Raw genomic sequence first — 17,095 nt, 5'->3', positions numbered from 1 at the left:
TGAAAAAGTCATGGTGTAGCATGTTGAAAAAAGTATCAACAAAGTCATAGTATAATATGATGAAAAATTCATACTATATAAAAAGTGTTAAAAATTAATAGTATAGTATATGATGACAAAATTCATAGTATAGTATGTCACAAAATGTCTTAAAAAGTCATGGTACAGTATGATAAAAAAAAATCAAAGTATCCTATGTTAGACAAAGTCATTATATAGTATGCCATTAAAAAGTCATATTAAAGTCATACTTTAGTCATGTCATCAAAGAAAGTCACAGTATATTCAATTATAAAAAAGTCACTGTATAATATGTCACAAAAAAGTCAGGAAAGAGTCATAGTATAACATGTCATAAGTCATATAAAAGTCATAGTATAGTATGTTTATAAATACTCGTTAAAAAAAGTCAGACTTTATTATGTCATAAAACGTCATATAAAAGTCATTGTATAGTTTTCTGTCATTTAAAAAAAATCATAAATGCATAGCATAAAGTGTGCCCTCAAATGTTATAGTAAAGTATGTCATTCATAAATTTTAAAAAAAAGTTATACATACTATACAAAAAAAAAAACAAAGTCATGGTATAGAATGTGATTTAAAAAAGTCATACTACTGTATGCTATAAAAAGTCATCATACAGAATGGCATGGAAAATTTCAGACTACGGTATGTCAGAAAAAAATCATAGTAGCCTCTAGAGGACTGTATCTATATTGCTCACCCCTAGCATACAGTATAACTTTACTTGTCACAACTAGAACAACTGCAGACTGCATTTAAATACGATCATGCAAATGACTGCAACTCTCATACAGAATTATGCCTGGAAATATCACTCATCTAAAAATCTATAATTGGTTTCATTTGAATTCCCAAACATTAGAGCACACTGTGTAAAAACTGGCACCAAACTTTAAGTGCTGAGGGAATATATTTCCATAATGTGCAGATATGATAATATAAAATTACAGTAACAGATAATACTCTGCTCAAAAAAGTCCATGTGTCTCAGCTAAAAGTAAATGTGCACTTGTTGCTTTCAAACAAAAAAGGCAAAAACTCAATAATTTAACAGTGTTTTATTCACCCTCCCTGAAGCAAATCACTGATTCCTGGCATGCTCTGTGTAAATAATTTAATGATTTGTTACCATGTGGCTCATATCAACAGAGCTAGTAGCAATTTTTGGTGCAATATTCAGCCAGCGGTAGATGATTCCCCTTCTGTAGACATTTCAGCTCTAGAAATGAGCTTTGACTCCTTTCTGTGGAGTTCAGCATGTATAATATGAATTCCTGGGGAAATGCAATAAAAGGGGAATAGCAGTAACTGGCTGAGCTGGGCAGGCGTTGTTGGTTGAAAAGTGATGATTTGGTACGCATTAGGATCTTGCCCAGCAGTGGCATGTGTCTGCCCAGAGATATCATAGGTGGGAGTATTGGAAGAACCATTGGCCCCTCACGAAGAAATCTAATGGTCTTACTAGAACTAAGGGTATTATCTGTGTGTGAGCGTGTGTGTTGGGATGCACAGCCTCCGCCATTTGCCACCTGTATGTGGGTTTCCACAGTCACATACTTGTGCCCAGGGGGACAAACCCCGTTTCGACTGCAAATGAATTTCAATTTGAAGAAGTGATCTTTTGTGTCATGAAGCAATTTGTTTGGATGTGGTTTTCTATCTGAATGTTTTTTTTTCTCCCCTCCCAGTGGCAGATGTGTTGTGGTGGGTGGCAGCTGCAGAATGGAGAAGCACAGCTTGCTAAGTGATTCACCCTGCTCCTGGCGTCTCCGTTACCCCATGAGTCTTTTCACTGACAATGTTTTCATTTCTATTTGCTTTATGTGTAACTAGGATGGTGAGCTTCGATGCTTTGACAGCTCTGTCAGGAGAAATGACAGTGCTGCTTGTCTCTCAGAGCAGAGGTGAGAGAAACTAATGGGACGTTTGCAGGCTATTTCATTTTCATGACCTGTTCTGCTCTTGTCCTGTGAAAAACAAGGTTGTGGCTGAATATGACACCAAATCACATTTCGCGATAGACATCTTGATGGTGCTCAGTCTGATAAAAATCCCCAGACTGATACTGCAAATGAGCTCGCTATCTGATGACATCTGCTGCATTTTTTTTTTTTTTTTTTTATGCACACACCGGAAATAACAGTGTTGAGTGTTGAACCAGTCACTCTCCTGACAGGGGAATCGCTGTTTTGTTCACTGCTGTCAAATAGCACTCTCTTTCCTCACCAAAATCCCCCATTAGGTTCTCTCAAACAAATGTTCCCTCGCTCTTCCTCTCTCTGCCTTTGAGTCATTCATACTGTTGATTCCACCTCTGGAGGAATACATCAGGCATAACGCCCTTTTCTTTCATCAAGGCAGCAGCTTTAAAGTAATTTTCCCCTCTCATAGGGAGCCAAATGGAGACGAGAAGATGTCGATTCTCTCATCTCTTTGTCTGTCCCCTTTGATCTCTTTCAACATGAATTCCCAATGCACAGAAAATAAATGGGATTTTTTTTTCTCTGTCTTTCTCTGGAGCATGGTTGATCATACAAAATTGACCACAAATGACTCCTAATGACCCCTGTGTTTTACTCACAAAAAAAAAAAGAATACCCCAAAACACACTCCTGGCTATCATTACTCATAGTGCATTTTAATGAAGGATGAATAATTCAGGGCGCACTTGTAGATGTAATAGCCCAGTGATGCTGATGCTGTGAACATCTTTATAGAGACGTGTGTGTGTGTGTGTAAATGGAGGAGGGTTTGTGAGTAAGGACAAAGGTTTCGGCGGTGCCTGCATGCCAGTGTGTGTTTTTGTCTGTCGCATTAACAGACAGCAGTTGTGATTTATCTTGTATTCCCAGTGCAGGGGCCCCCTCTATCTCACTGGAAAGGTTAAAGCATACAGCCTGGAGGCGGTACTACAAAGGTCAACATGCAGTTTAGGAATGAGGAATAGGACGATGGAGAGAAAGACAAGGAAGAAATGTACTCCTCGTCTCCTCTCCTCGGCCTGCACGCTGCCTCCGACAGCCTGAAAACACACACTGCACTGTTTGCAGCCAGCTACATTCATCCTTTAGTTCTCTTTATCCTTTCTCCCCTGTCTTCCTCTTATCACCACTTCCCCATGATACCTCCTATATCACATGCCATAAAAATAGCTGACCTTGACGAAGTCATCTCCAGAGATTGTATAAGGAAAAATAGGGGAGCTGTATAGGAAAATGATGGTGGGTAACAAAGGGAAACTGTAAACAAAGAGCGTTCATTTAATGGACCCCCTCAAGCCGGGATGTGCTTAGCAGAGAGACTGCGAGAGGGACAGCTGGTTATAAAAAGCAAGGCGCTGGGCCATTAAAGAGGAGCAGGAGAAAAGAGAGAGGGCTGTGAAGAAACACCAGCTTCTTTGGTGAGTCAGATGTGTTGAGGTGATTAATCTGCTTTGGCTGTGTCCTTCACGGGCCTGAGGGGGGGAGCGACGATACGGCGGCGCTAGGTTGCCCCCGGGTGGAGAAGAAGGGGAACTGATGGAGTCGAGAAATCCATTTTCCTTCACTTTGAACTCTGTCATCACTTACTTTGAGTTTCAGTGACAGGTGGGTGCCGTGATTGATGCATCTTACTGTTTCCATTGTCAGACAGCTGAAGATCCATGAAGAAGTGACTTTATTCAAGGTCAAAATATACACAAAGAGGACGGGAGTCAAATGAGTTGAACTAGTTTCAAAAAGTTCCTCAGGGAAAACAAGCAGTACAGCAGCTCTCTTTGGTTTAAGTTGTTTATAAAAGGCTAAATACAGCTTTTCTAGACACTCAAAGCACTTTGCAACACAAGCATCATTTACCTGTTTATACACACACTCATACACAGGTGGCCGACGCTACTGTACAAGGTGCCACCTGCTCATCAGATAAACATTCTCACCCACATTCAGACACCGATAGCACAGCCTCGACTTATCATTAGCAAATGTGATCATTATCATTAATAAACGTAGCAAGTTTGCATTATTATTACTACTGCTTCTACTGCAGCTCTGCGTGTGGTGTGTGCAGGTGGTGTTGCCATACCCCAGCAGAAGACATTGATTGATTGCTGTGGGTAGATACAATCAATGTCAAACACTGTGTCATAAAAATATATATAGAAAAAAGAGATAGTGTATTAGTAGTGCACTTGTCCTGCAGTCCTCAGTCAAAGGCATTTTTGCATTATAACTGGAATACATAATTATATTGGTCATCAATATTATTGGTGGTTAATTTCATGTCATCAAACCTGTTGATTTAGTTATTTATATCTGTTAATACACCCTTGACTTTTCATATTATGTGGTATTTTTTTGTGTAGATCCCATGAAGAAAGCCACGGCCGGTATTAAAGCTACTAAGAAGCCTAATAGAAAAATAAGCAAACACTTAAGGCAATTAAATTATACCTCTATAGGTTTCTTTGAAACTCTAAAACAGAATTAAGTTTTATTACATCTAATTCAAACTGATTATGATTATGATATGATTAGTCTCAGTCCTAGTGCTGACGGTCTGTTTAGGAACTGTTTAGGATTAAGGCTTGGAAAACAGGTTTTAAAGGGGTACTCTGTTGATTTAGTATTCCACTTACATAAGGTTGGGTGGCTTTAAAGAAAACTATTTTCCTCATTCTTGGAGAAAAATAAAAGATCTTTCCTTATTCTTGTAGTCTATTTGTGGACATTCTGAATAATACATGCTAACTGCACTTGCTAGCTCTGTTGTAGGTACTTGAGAAACACAGCCCCGTCAAAACATTTATCAGGGCAAGCCTCCTGAAGCTTTAAACTTTAAACTGAAGTTTTTTATATAAATCATTTCAAACACAGAAACTGGCCCCTTGGACGAGCTATAGATAAAGACTTAATTGGGAGGGACCAGCTGCTAACCAAGCTAGCTGTTTGGCTAGCCAAGTACTAAAGCCATTATGACTTGTTATTTCATTAATACCATGTTGATGAATTCTAGAATTTCCCTTGAAAATAATCAAATCATCAGTACAGGCAGAGATGGTTCAAGCTGCAAAAATGCCAGATCCTACATTTCCCATAATGCATCTGCAACTCAGCAGCATCTTTCATTAGACTCTCCCTTTGTGGAAAGCACCTACGTGTTTTTACAGTGTTTTTCTGAATGCTTAAACACTAACAGTGGTTCTTTAAGCACTATCACCTGTTGCCAATGCATTTGCCAAATGTATTTGTCAGTTTGAAGTTCAATAACACACTTCTAGTAAAACTGTACACACTGGTCTCTATATTGCATCACTATTTTGATAAAAGCTTTTCCACACTGCTGGCTAGCTAAGGACAGCATCACAGGTGTTGTAGAAGAGGACTTAGGGTCAGACCCAAACAGAAGGTGAGACTTAGCCTGATCTTTTTCTTGTTTTCTTTTTTTTTTTTTTTTTTAAAGATTTTTTGAACATTTTGAGAAAAAAAAACGTTGCCCGTTTTGGATGCGTGAATGTGTGTTTAGTGCATGTTATGCCTTGCGCACAGAAAAAGCAAAGGCCACTGTGTTTTACATTTATACTATCAATGCATAGTTGGTGCCTCATGTGCATATTAAAAACACGGGGTTGTGTGTACTGTATTTTTTGGCTTTTCGCCTTTATTGGATAGGATAGTCTATGTGTTAAAGAGGGAGAGTAAGAGGCGATGACATGCAGCAAAAGGCCGCAGGCTAAAATCAAACCTCCGCCCGGTGCGGCAAGGACATTGCCTTTGTATATGGTGCCTGCTCTACCCTTTAAGCCACCAGGCACCCTGTGTGTACTATATTGATGCAGAAACACAGTTTTCCAGTTTGAAGAGTTTTGAAAGAGATGCATAATGTTTTGCTGCTAGTTCAGTCTGAGAGTTTTTGGTTAGTGTGTAGAGTTTTGCAAAAACAGCCTTTGATTGCAAGGATGTGTAATCAGAAATAAAAAATATGTTTGTTCGTAATGTAGGCTAGTTTTTTGTTATGGATGTGCAGTCTCTAAGCTCAGAAACTCACATTATTTTGTTCCTCTCAGTGGTGCCCTAACGAAAATAACTGAAGGCCAATATTATGTCTTTAAGGCGTTGTGTCACACTCCTTTTTTATTAGTGCGAAGGTGGTGGTATCTTGTGAAACTAATGGTAAATGGACCTCCACTTGTATTACAGTTTTCTAGTCTTCCAACCACTCAAAGCACACACTACATTTGCCCATTCACACACACACACATTCCAAGGCCAAGGCTACCATACAAGGTGCCACCTGCCATCTGCACACTCCAGTTGAACAGCCTTTGAGAGCAATTTGAGGGTCTGTATCTTGCTCAAGAATACTTTGGCATAGGGTTACGTACTAACCATAACCATAACCATAACCATAACCCTGACATAGGGATCTTCCCATTAGTGGACGACCCGCTCTACCTTCTGAGCCACAGCTGCCCAAGTGAAGACATCCATTGGTACCAATTCTATTGGTATAGTTTGTTGAGAAGGGGAATTAATGACGCTCCAAATTTAGGCTACATTTTGATGAGGGAACAACTGGCATGGCCCTTCTCAAAAAGGTCCCTTGAACTCTCACTTCAACCTGAATGAAAATGGGTTCTATGGGTACCCTCAAGTCTTCCCTAAATTTGAGAAGGCTGTTCTCAGCAGGTTTTGTTCCTTACGATCAATACTTTCCTTCAAAATAAAGCTGTATGAGTCTTTTTAAGGAAAAGGATGAACTACCTACTTGAAGAACAATCAATCACCTAACATGTATAGATACATATCACATCAAAACAGAATTGTTGTTGACTGTAGTATTGGTCTATGCACATCTGATAAAACATTAAGTGTAAAAATAAGTAACCAGAGTATTCACTTTGACTCTCCATTCTGACATCGTTTTCAACAAGCCAATATGCATCAACAGCATAATCAAATTTGTGAAATTCAGTTTCGGCCTTTGGTTTTGTTGTGCCACCCAGGATTTTCAGTGACCCCATCTTGCCACCCCTATAAAAAATTCTGGGGGCACAACTGGTTCCTCTTTAGCCTTAGAGGAGCTTTATCAAGCCAAAAATTCCCCTTTGGTATCATAAATGTGAGTGCAAATGTGTACCTGAATTACATAGAAAATAATATCCGAGCAAGCATTAGACCACTTCAATGTCTAGTAGGAAATTATACATACTTTAATGCCAATATAATAGGTTTATTTTCCAATCAAGTAAAACATTTAAGACATATTTAAAAATCCAATCCAAGATTCACAGAAATAAAAAAGGCAGTACACTTACATTGGGGCTAAAATAATGAGTGATATGCACATAGAAGAACATTTTTCCCCATTCAAAAGCAATCAGTGCTTGGCTCTAGACGCACTCCAGAGGTGAGCACAGAACGCTCCCTCTGGCCACGATGTAGAGAGTAAAAACATAAACAAACATGAGAAATGTGAGGTTATTAGTCAATACGAGGAGGTATCTGCACTTTCAAACTGCCTTGGTTGGATTTATAGGTCCTTTCGAGATCCGATGTTCCAGTATGATTTCATGTACATAAACACAATATGAATCCGACATGATACAGTTCAGTTAAAAAAATAAACATCATAAATGATCATTCCCTAGAATACATTGTTTCTCCAGTCAAGGCAAAGCACAGAGCAGCTGACAAAAAGGCAGCAGTTGAGGTATGTGAACTTCAGTCCATCTGCAGTCATCTCCTAAACAACCACATGAGGGAGCAGTAAGACTGGCTGCTGAGGTTTCCCTGTCTGGGATCATGGCATAGTACATCCTGTCTGTCTGTCTCCAGAGGCTTTTGATACATTCTGAAGGATAATTCAGATTTTATGTCTTTGTTGTATAGGTCTAAATCCGATTATTATACCATTCTTAGGTTTTAAAGCAGTGTTTGGACCAGATTATTCCATTTTAGCAATTTATCTGAAAAATGTAGACACAATTTTTTCCCACTCAATTACATAAATTGATACTATTCTAATTCAAGATTAAGTTACTGTTCAGTGAAACATCAATTCTGTCATTCTGAACTTTTCAAATTAACTCATTGTGCTCCTTAAGGTTTGAGGTTCGACATTTTGAGCCGGTTAGCTTCATTTAGCTTAGCACAAAGACTAGCAGCAGGGGAAAACCACTATCCTGGCGCTTTCCAAAGGTAACAAAATCATCTGTTCATGCAAATTACACTTTCACCAATTTTTAAAGCTTCAATGGTGCTGGTAAGGTGCTCTTTTTAACCGCTTCCCCTCTGCTTCCACTCTTTATGCTAAGCTAGGCTAAGATAAGCTAACCGGCTGCCGAATGTGACCGTATATTTAGCATACAGAGGCGATACTGGTATGGTATCGATCTTCTCATCTAACTCTCTGCCAGAAAATAACTAGGTGTATTTCTCACAATGTTAAAAGTATTACTTGAAAATATGAGAAACACCACGTAAATTGAGAATTCCAATATGTTATTTCCATGGCCTCAGAAATTTCAGTCAGTATTTGTGATCGTAAGCTACTCTCTCTCAAGGCCAGGAACCAGAGAAGTAAGTCTTAAACTTGTGATGTCATCGGGTATAAAGTCTGGAGTTGCTCCATAGACAATGAATGGGAGATTTTGTGGACCCACAGTGAGTGTTTGTTTTCTTGTTTATACCCAAATGAGCTTTATTTCATTGTAGTGTTCTCAGAAAATTTACTCATATACTCAGTGTCATCTATAACATCTTTACTGATTCATTGTCTATAGAGTAGCTCCGGACTTTATACTTGATGACATCACAAACTTCAGTTTAAGCACTCTAGTGTTTGGAATTGAGAGAAAGTTTTTAATATTTTCTAATATTTCTGCATTGTTGTAGACCATAGGAATAACTCATATGAATTTTGAAAGTGGGCATGGTTCCCCTTTAACATTTGGAGATACATGGTTTTCACTGGAGAGCAACAAAACCTGCCCAATTTAAATATACTTGTATGAATGTTTCCACAGACCTAAACCACACTTATGAGTTCTTTTCTTATAGAGAGCCGAAGTCAAACAGGAGCTTCCAGGTTGTGTTCCACAAGTAAGTAAACCTCATTTAAAATCCCAGTGACATTTATGCTAATTACTAAAGATACAGTCTTGGAACAGAGCTGTTGTCGACAGTAGGCTACGTCATGTGGCTCGCTTCATATGTTCAGATAAGGACGGTAGTTTTTGAAAAACGATCTAATGTCTTTGTTAATTCGATATCTCTATATATGTGTTAGTGGCTTTAACAAACACAAGCTCCCATAAGCCCTAGAGGTTTGCGGCTAAATGTCAGGACAGAGAGGCCTGAAGACTGTAGATGTGTTGAGGCAGTAAAGATTACAAGAAGAGAGTTGAAAAATTACTTTAGAGGAGAGCATTGGAAAGTTTAGTGAATATGGACGAAATCAAGTTACAATGACGAAAGTACTTGTGCTGCCGTGGTTGTAGTTTTCTCATAGAACCTTTTTATGCTCCAAGTATCTGAGGTTTCCATTTCAGAAAGCAACTGCTGTAGTGGATGCCGATTTGTCTCCAAGTTTAGAAAGTTGATCCCAAGGGACTTAATTGTTTCAGAAAGATTGATAAAGGAAATACTGAATGAGAGGTTGCACTGAGTGACAGAGGCTAATGGAACAGAGGCTAGCCCGGATGTGACGTCATGACTTCGGCTCTCTATCGTGAGGCAAAAGAACTACGTGAACACAAAACCTGAATTATCCTTTCAACTTTATACAAATTCATTTAAAGAAATAAAAGATAAAAACAAAGACTCTTTAAAAAAAAAAGTTAATCTGATTTATCCCAGTTTCTCAATAAATACCACAATCTTTGTTAACATGGTGTCATGTAAGTGATATAATCTCTACAATGCCTTTGAACACTGCATAACGCCACATAGCATCTGACATTTAATTTCTTCATAAACACCACTGCGGGGCAGAAATGCACCAGTGTCGGCTCTCAGGTTGGTGTCAGTTACAAATGAATAATTTGGATCCAGGTCCAAAAATGTAACACCACACTCTAGATTTTTCTTGTTTGAGCCTTCTGCTGAAATACAACAGGCACATTCAGGTTCACCAATGTTTGGTCTTCAGTGAAACCCTCTGCAACATTTCTGATGATTGCATGGATGAGACTCTGCTGGTGTGGTCTCATGTTTGTATGATTCAAAACTTAAACGTAAAATTAGTACTTTTCAACCTGGACCCTATATTCCCATACTTTTGGGTCTAAGTGACTAATGGGAACAATAATTTTTTTTTTTTTTTTTTTTTTTTTTTTAAATGGTCCAGTATTGAGGAGACCCCTGCAGCTGGCAGCAGCAAAACAGGCTGAAATGTAATCACTTGGGGCATTCGTGCACCGTCAATTTCCATCCATTTAAAGTGATGATTTTTGCCACTGACAGGCTCAGATTTTTATTACAAGTGTCTCACAACATTATGGAAAGGATCCCTACAGAGATAGACCTTTTTGTTTGACAGTAAGATCCTTTTTGTTCAACCCGAAACAGCCCCGAAACTGCTTTCGTCAAACCCACCAGACTCCATTTAAATAAACAGCAATTTTATCATGTTAAAACATCCTTCATTCAAAGTCGACAGAAACAAAATAAGACTCAAAAAAGCAGACTTGGTTCGTCTTTCCACTGTTTCAACAATCGCCCACTCTGATGTGGTTGAAATAAACCCTAATTCACACAGTTAGATGTAAAAATATGCTGTCTCTGTACACGCTTAAATTGAGGGGTTTTTGAATGGAGGTTGGTTTGGCAATGACGACTTCAGGGCTGTTTCTGGTTAAACAAAAAGGATCTTACTCTTTCACTAAAAGGTCTATCTCTGTAGGATTGCTTTTCACAAGTTGTCAGATGCTTGTGATGACAATCTGAGTCTGTCAGGGGCAAAAATAAACACTTAAAGTGAATGTTAATTGACAGTGCACAAATGCCCTGAGTGGTTACACTGCATCCTGTTTTACTGAAGCGACTGCAACCCTTTCGCTCAATATTAGACCAGTTTAAAGAATTGTTGTTCTCATTAATCACATTAGACACAAAAAAATGAGAAAATATGGTCCAGGTTGAAAAATACACAAGTTACCCTTTAAGACAAGTGGGGAAATATTAATAACACATTTCTACCAATTTGTTATCCTACACACAGCCTTGACAAACCTCTACGATAACCACTTCCTTATTACTACCTTAAGGAGATTATCCTTTTGTATGAGAGGGTTTCTTGGCTGTGTCGAATACTGAACAGGACAATAAACAAGAGATCAATCAGTAGTTACATTGATTGGAAGAAAATATAAAGCTACTAACAACAATAATATCACTATATTTTAACCGCCGTCGTGTATTTTGTTCAGGTTAGCGTTCAGTTCCATATGCACTGCAACGTAGTGATTCTCTCAGTGAACTGTAATACTGCGGCCGTATGCAAAATCAATCTTTGATCTCATGAGTTAGTTTTAAAAAAGTACTTTTAACAATATTCATCTTCATAAACTTTTTTTTTTCTTTTTTTAGAATGACGTCTATGCAATGTCACCATTAGTACAAAATCTACTGATTTCATGTTAACTGTTAACAATGCTGTTCTAAACTACAAATGTAGTTTGAAACAAGAAGGGGGCATCATCTCCAAACCACACAACTTCTGATTATCTGAGGCTGTAAAAATGGCAGATAAAGGCCATTACCATGGAGCCCAAAAAAGAGGAAAATATCTATTTGGTAATAGGGTCAGACAAACAAAACATAGAGATAGGCACTCCTTGTGCGAAGTACAATCCTATTCTTCTCCACCTTTTAGCCCATCACATGAAGTGGTTACAAAAATGGTTATGATAAAATACTTACAAACTAAAAACAACAGTCCATGTCTTTTTCAAAAATGTGTTCACACGGAAATGTTAAATATTTCATATTCAACATGTCTATAGCTAGCCCAACGAACTGAGGTAAACTCACTGGCTGTCTGCAGCTAAGTGATGAGTGTATACTGACGGTATAACACAGAGCTGGCAGAAAAACTTCACCCTGGATGTGTGAGGCAAACACGCCCATTCAGAAACATGTGTGTAAAACCTTCAAAAAGGGCTTTGATTGTAAGATATATTTGGAGTCACAAGTGACGAGCCATTTCAGGGCTGATTCGTTGAAAATGCGGCGTGACTCTAGTGCGACAAGTGGCAATTTAATTAACAAACAACTGCATGGAGGAGGTAGAAGGGGGTCTGGGAGGAGGTAAGGAGTTTGTGGAGGAACAGCGCATATGAGGTAGGCTTTTGCTGTAAACAAAAAAAAAAAAAAGTTTTGCAGTAAAAGAAAAAAAAAAGTAACTCATCAAATCTGGGAAGGAAGACCAGGGAGTCTGTGGCAACACTAGGGAACGTCTCACACAAAACCTCAGTACAATAGAGACCTACAGTTAATCATACAAGCTCATCAAAAAATATACAAAACAAAAAGAAATGCACAACTATGTATAACTCAAGAGGTAGTTGCTAATATCAGTACATGAATCGGTTACATACGTCTCTTCGCCATTGCTTAACAGAGTTTGTTGAGTCAGTCAGTGGATGATTCCCAAAAGAATAAAATACACTTTTTTGGTTAATTCCCTGAGAACAGTTCATCATCCTGAGAGGAATTGTGTGTAAAAATGTACAAATACATCATACAAAAAGATGTTGTTTCCATAAAGATTTGAGCATGGGCTGTGCTCATCATGTGGTTTGGTCATTCACTTTTTTTTTTCTCCTGTCATGCTGCATTGTTGATATTTGATTTTTTTTTTTTTAACGCACGCACACATTCAAAAAGCTGTACATTAAAAAAAAAAAAGAAAGAAATAACCGCAGTGTTGCGCTTTCAGCAATAAGTCGCTCTTATTGTGACAGAGCGAGGATAGCAAGCACTTCAGCAAACTTTAAATGCCTTCAAAAAAATAAAGCCAAACTCTTTGGTATAGAAATATACCAAAAGAAAGTTGGTTGTCTACTTAAGAGCTCTTTTTTAAAAACACACAAGCTAGTTTGATATCATCATACAAAGTTATTTGATTTGTCAGAACATTAAGATACAACTCCAAAGCGACCCCGACGAGAACTTTGTGAGGAGTCCACTTCAGATAAGCTCTTTTCACATTCAATATGGTCAGAGAAGAGTTGTTAGGTCACAAATAAGTGCCACTAAAGCCATGCTTGGGATTCAAGTTATACCAAAAGCAGCACTCTTTTTCTCTCTCTCTCTCTCTCTCTCTCTCTCTCGCTCTCTCTCTCTCTCCCTCTCTATCTCTTTCGCGCTCTTCAGTGAGTCTGAAGCAGCAGCAGCAGCAGCAGTGACGGCCTCTCATCATCCTAAAGAGGAGTGAGCATTACCTGGCTGGTGCTAACTAACAACTGGTAGGCACAGATGGAAGAGGAACAGGTGGTTCGATCTTACTGCAACACAGCTGGGAGAGCAAACAGCTTGGCGTTCTGTGACATTCGTTTCTCCAAAGAGGAAGAATTGGTGAGGTATTAAGTAAGTAAGAGCAGCTGTGATGACACTGTAATGGTCCGCACCTTTAATCAAACAAGGTGAGTCTTTGTGCTGGGTCGGAGGTGATCGCTGACTATAGATCGAATCACGATGTTTGTTCACAACAACTTCCAGGTAGAAAATCTTGACGCTGAGCAAATGCTTCCTTACTTGGTTAGTTTTTAGCCAACTAAACAAATCAATATCAGTTTAAATGTATGCTATATTCAAGATATTTCACTGCTGTAGCTTGCCTACAGAAAACCCTTTTCAATGGGGAACTGAAGCCACTATCTCAAAGCCACCAAACTTTATTGACAAAAACAGTTATTTTAGGGGTGCCCACTAGCTCACCTTGTAGAGCAGGCCCACCATGTACAAAGGGTGTGTCCTTGCCGCAACCATCACGGCTTCAATTCCAACCCTCTCCCCCTTTCAAGGCAATAAAGCCCCCCAAAAAATTTTAGAACATGGGATTTGCTGGTCTATTGCTTCCTCTGTCAGTTAGTGTGTAACATAAAGCAGTGAAAATATTCCAGATATAGCATACACTTGAACTGATGTGATTTTTTAGCGGTACATTTCTTAGCTTCTATGCCGTTGTTGCTGGTTTGCAGGCGTTTCCGAGGATAGTGGAGGCATGACTCGCCCTAATCTCTTTCTGTTTGGCTGGTACACTTTGCTTCATTGGTTGGATTTGTTAGGTTTCGGCAAGAGGAGTGAGATTGGTTAGGTTTAGGGTACAGTCACGCGCAAATTGCATCTAGTAGAGTTCAACTTTGAGCTTTGACCGTCAAAGTCGCAGCCTCAACCGGTCGCAAAGACGTATATGTGGAGGAGATAGTGTTTGTTGCCATGTCTTACCAGCCAATACTGTAGTTGACCATGACAGCGGTTGGTGGTGAGTTGGAGACAGATAACAGACAACCATTCACACTCACATTCACATCTATGGGCAATTTAGAGTCACCAATTAACCTGCATGTCTTTGGAGTGTGGGAGGAAACCGGAGTACCTGGAGAAAACCCACGTTGACACAGGGGTGAACATGCAGGCTCCTCATAGAAAGGCTCGAACCCTCCACCCTGGGTTCCAACCCTGGGTGGAGGGTTCGAACCCAAGGTGGGGAGCCTAGGAGCTCAGGAATCCTCTTGCTGTGAGGCGACAATACTAACCACTGCACCACCTTACCACCGGAACATGTATCAATAACATCATATTTTGCTGTATTTCTTAGCAAGCTAGCTTTCTGTGTCCATCACATCGGGTAACATCCACATCACTCATTGCTCGCGTGTATTCACTCACATGCGACTGTACCCTTAGGGTAAGACTGTCAGGGTAAGCCAATCAGATGCAGAGAAAGCCAGTGTGGGGCGGGTCATGCCTTCATCATCCTAGGAAAAGTAAATTAGTGTCCGGTAGATTTGGTTTGTCAAAGATGCTAGCAAAGCAACACAGTACAAAAACTAAGCACAGCAGAAACGTCAGATAGGTTGGACCAACATGCTTGACTCTGTATCTTTAAACGTTACAGTTACGGCTGAAAATAACAACCAGTTGTCTACCCAGAAGTGTTCGCACATCATCACAGTGATTCGGTCTATGTGAACTAATGAAAAAGAAGGCGTGGAGTAAAGTTTAAAAACAAAAAAGTCAGTTTGATTTGTCATGGATGAAAACGGTTAAATAGAGAGAGAGCTACAAGTTTTCACACAACAACATGTCCCATGCAATATACAGGGCTATTCACCTATGTCAGAGCTAATTCCTTATATATGCATTACTTAAAGTTAATAGAATTTCAATTATATCTTGTGACTTTACATATATATTAATGACTTATACTATGATCTTATAAACTGTTATTTTCAACTAATTATGCAACAACCAAAATGGAAGTCTAATGATTGATTCATTACCTTGAATCTAAACTAGGATCTAGCTGGATTACATGACGTCTTATCTAAGCTGGTCTATGTCTAATAATAGGAAACGTTAATAGTGTTGACTCGCGCCCGGAGAAGAGGCCGGTCTGACAGTTTCTTTCGGAGCATGCCCGACACACGCATACAAACACACACTCTGTGACAATCAGTTGGTCCAGTCTATTTCATGTAAGGGAGAGGTTTGTGAGCATTTCGAGGTTATAGAGAATGTGTTTTAGCAGCTCGCCGCCTTTAGAAAAATTCCCTCTGGAATCCGTAAAGTTTCCCTACAGATCTTCATAAGCCGAGCTAACAATCCTAACGGGTCTGGATTATCGCTTAGAGGGTCTCAAGCTTTTAAAAGTCTTCTTCTAATCCTTCTTAGAAATGAGCTACCGTGTGTGCCGTAAGGATGCAACATGATTTGCGGAATGATTAGGCCTACAGGATAGACATTTGTGGCTGTAAAATCAACAACATCTGTAAGGAAACAAAAGCATTCGAAATGGCCAACACTTAGGTCCAAGGAGGAAAAAGAAAAACAAGATTCATACCACGTTGTTTCACTCTTGAGCTGCACTGATTGAAACAAGAAAAACAGTCATTCCCTGCAGTCACCATTCCAGCGGTGGTTGCCATAGCTGCACAAGATGACTGCAAGTCAGTCACACACATTCACGCACGTCCGTACCCCGTTGATCGTTGCCATAGCTGCGCTGGTTAGAAAAATAAAAAATAAAATAAAAGTAAAGAAATCAAGACCTCCCATTTTTTTCACAGGTGTGAGGTAGATGAGGGTGGGGGGGCAGGGGGGGCTTCAGGTATCCTTGATTGAGGGGAGACATGAGGGTCGGGGGTTAGCAGGTGACAGGTTCACCTCTATGGGCTTTCTTCAGGATTTCCTCCACCTCTGGGTCCGGGGGCCGCGGTGTGTGTGGGGCTCCTCGGGGGAGGAGGAGGAGCCCTCCAGGGGAGACGAGCCGGAGCGCTCCTCCTCCTCGGGGGGGCAGAGGTAGGGCCCGGTCCCTGGGCTGAAGGCCGAGGTAGACGCATGTTGGTCCTGAGAGCCTGTGGCGGGCGCCAGCGCCTTGTGGGGACACTGAGCCACCATGTGCGTGATGCTCTGGCAGTAGTGGCATTTCTTTGGCTGGGGGGGCAGGCCACACTCCTTGGCATGGTGATCCAGACCTCCACAGTTATAACAGCTGCACAGGGTGGAGGAGACAAGGAGGAGAGACAACAGAAACCCTCAGCACATTGTGACACACAAGACAGTTTATACGTTGAAGGGAGACACTACAGATGTTTTTTCATGCACTAGTCCAAGGGTGTAACTTTTGATTTAACATCAGGGGGAGACACATTTGAAACAAGGGGTTTGGGGTCGTCCCCCAGGAAATTTTGATGGTCAGATACTTAAGAAAATTTAAGGTGTTTTCTGAAATTTAAGTATGACACTTGAGGCTTGATTTCTCCTCAGCTGAGCTACTTACACAGTTGCACAGAATCCCTTCCTTAGTTAAGGAAAAACATTAATTAATTTACTGCTTTGAAAGACACTTTACAGCAGTAGAA

The 17,095-nt window shown here is 39.9% G+C and overlaps 1 protein-coding gene across 2 annotated transcripts in view; it reads right to left on the bottom strand.

Annotated features, from left to right (window-relative positions):
• Positions 1–7,195: 7,195 nt before the first annotated feature.
• The window catches only part of lin28b (lin-28 homolog B (C. elegans)), a 45,263-nt gene continuing 35,363 nt past the window's right edge, over positions 7,196–17,095 (bottom strand). For both annotated transcript variants that reach the window (XM_033648763.2, XM_033648765.2), the window contains exon 4: positions 7,196–16,725. In XM_033648763.2, the coding sequence (XP_033504654.1) occupies positions 16,413–16,725 (313 nt within the window). In that variant the 3' untranslated portion in view covers positions 7,196–16,412. The remainder of the gene's footprint in view (positions 16,726–17,095) is intronic.

The sequence above is a fragment of the Epinephelus lanceolatus genome, chromosome 13 (assembly GCF_041903045.1).
Source record: "Epinephelus lanceolatus isolate andai-2023 chromosome 13, ASM4190304v1, whole genome shotgun sequence".
In the NCBI taxonomy this organism is placed as follows: domain Eukaryota; kingdom Metazoa; phylum Chordata; class Actinopteri; order Perciformes; family Serranidae; genus Epinephelus; species Epinephelus lanceolatus.
This window is presented reverse-complemented; position numbering and strand designations above follow the sequence as displayed.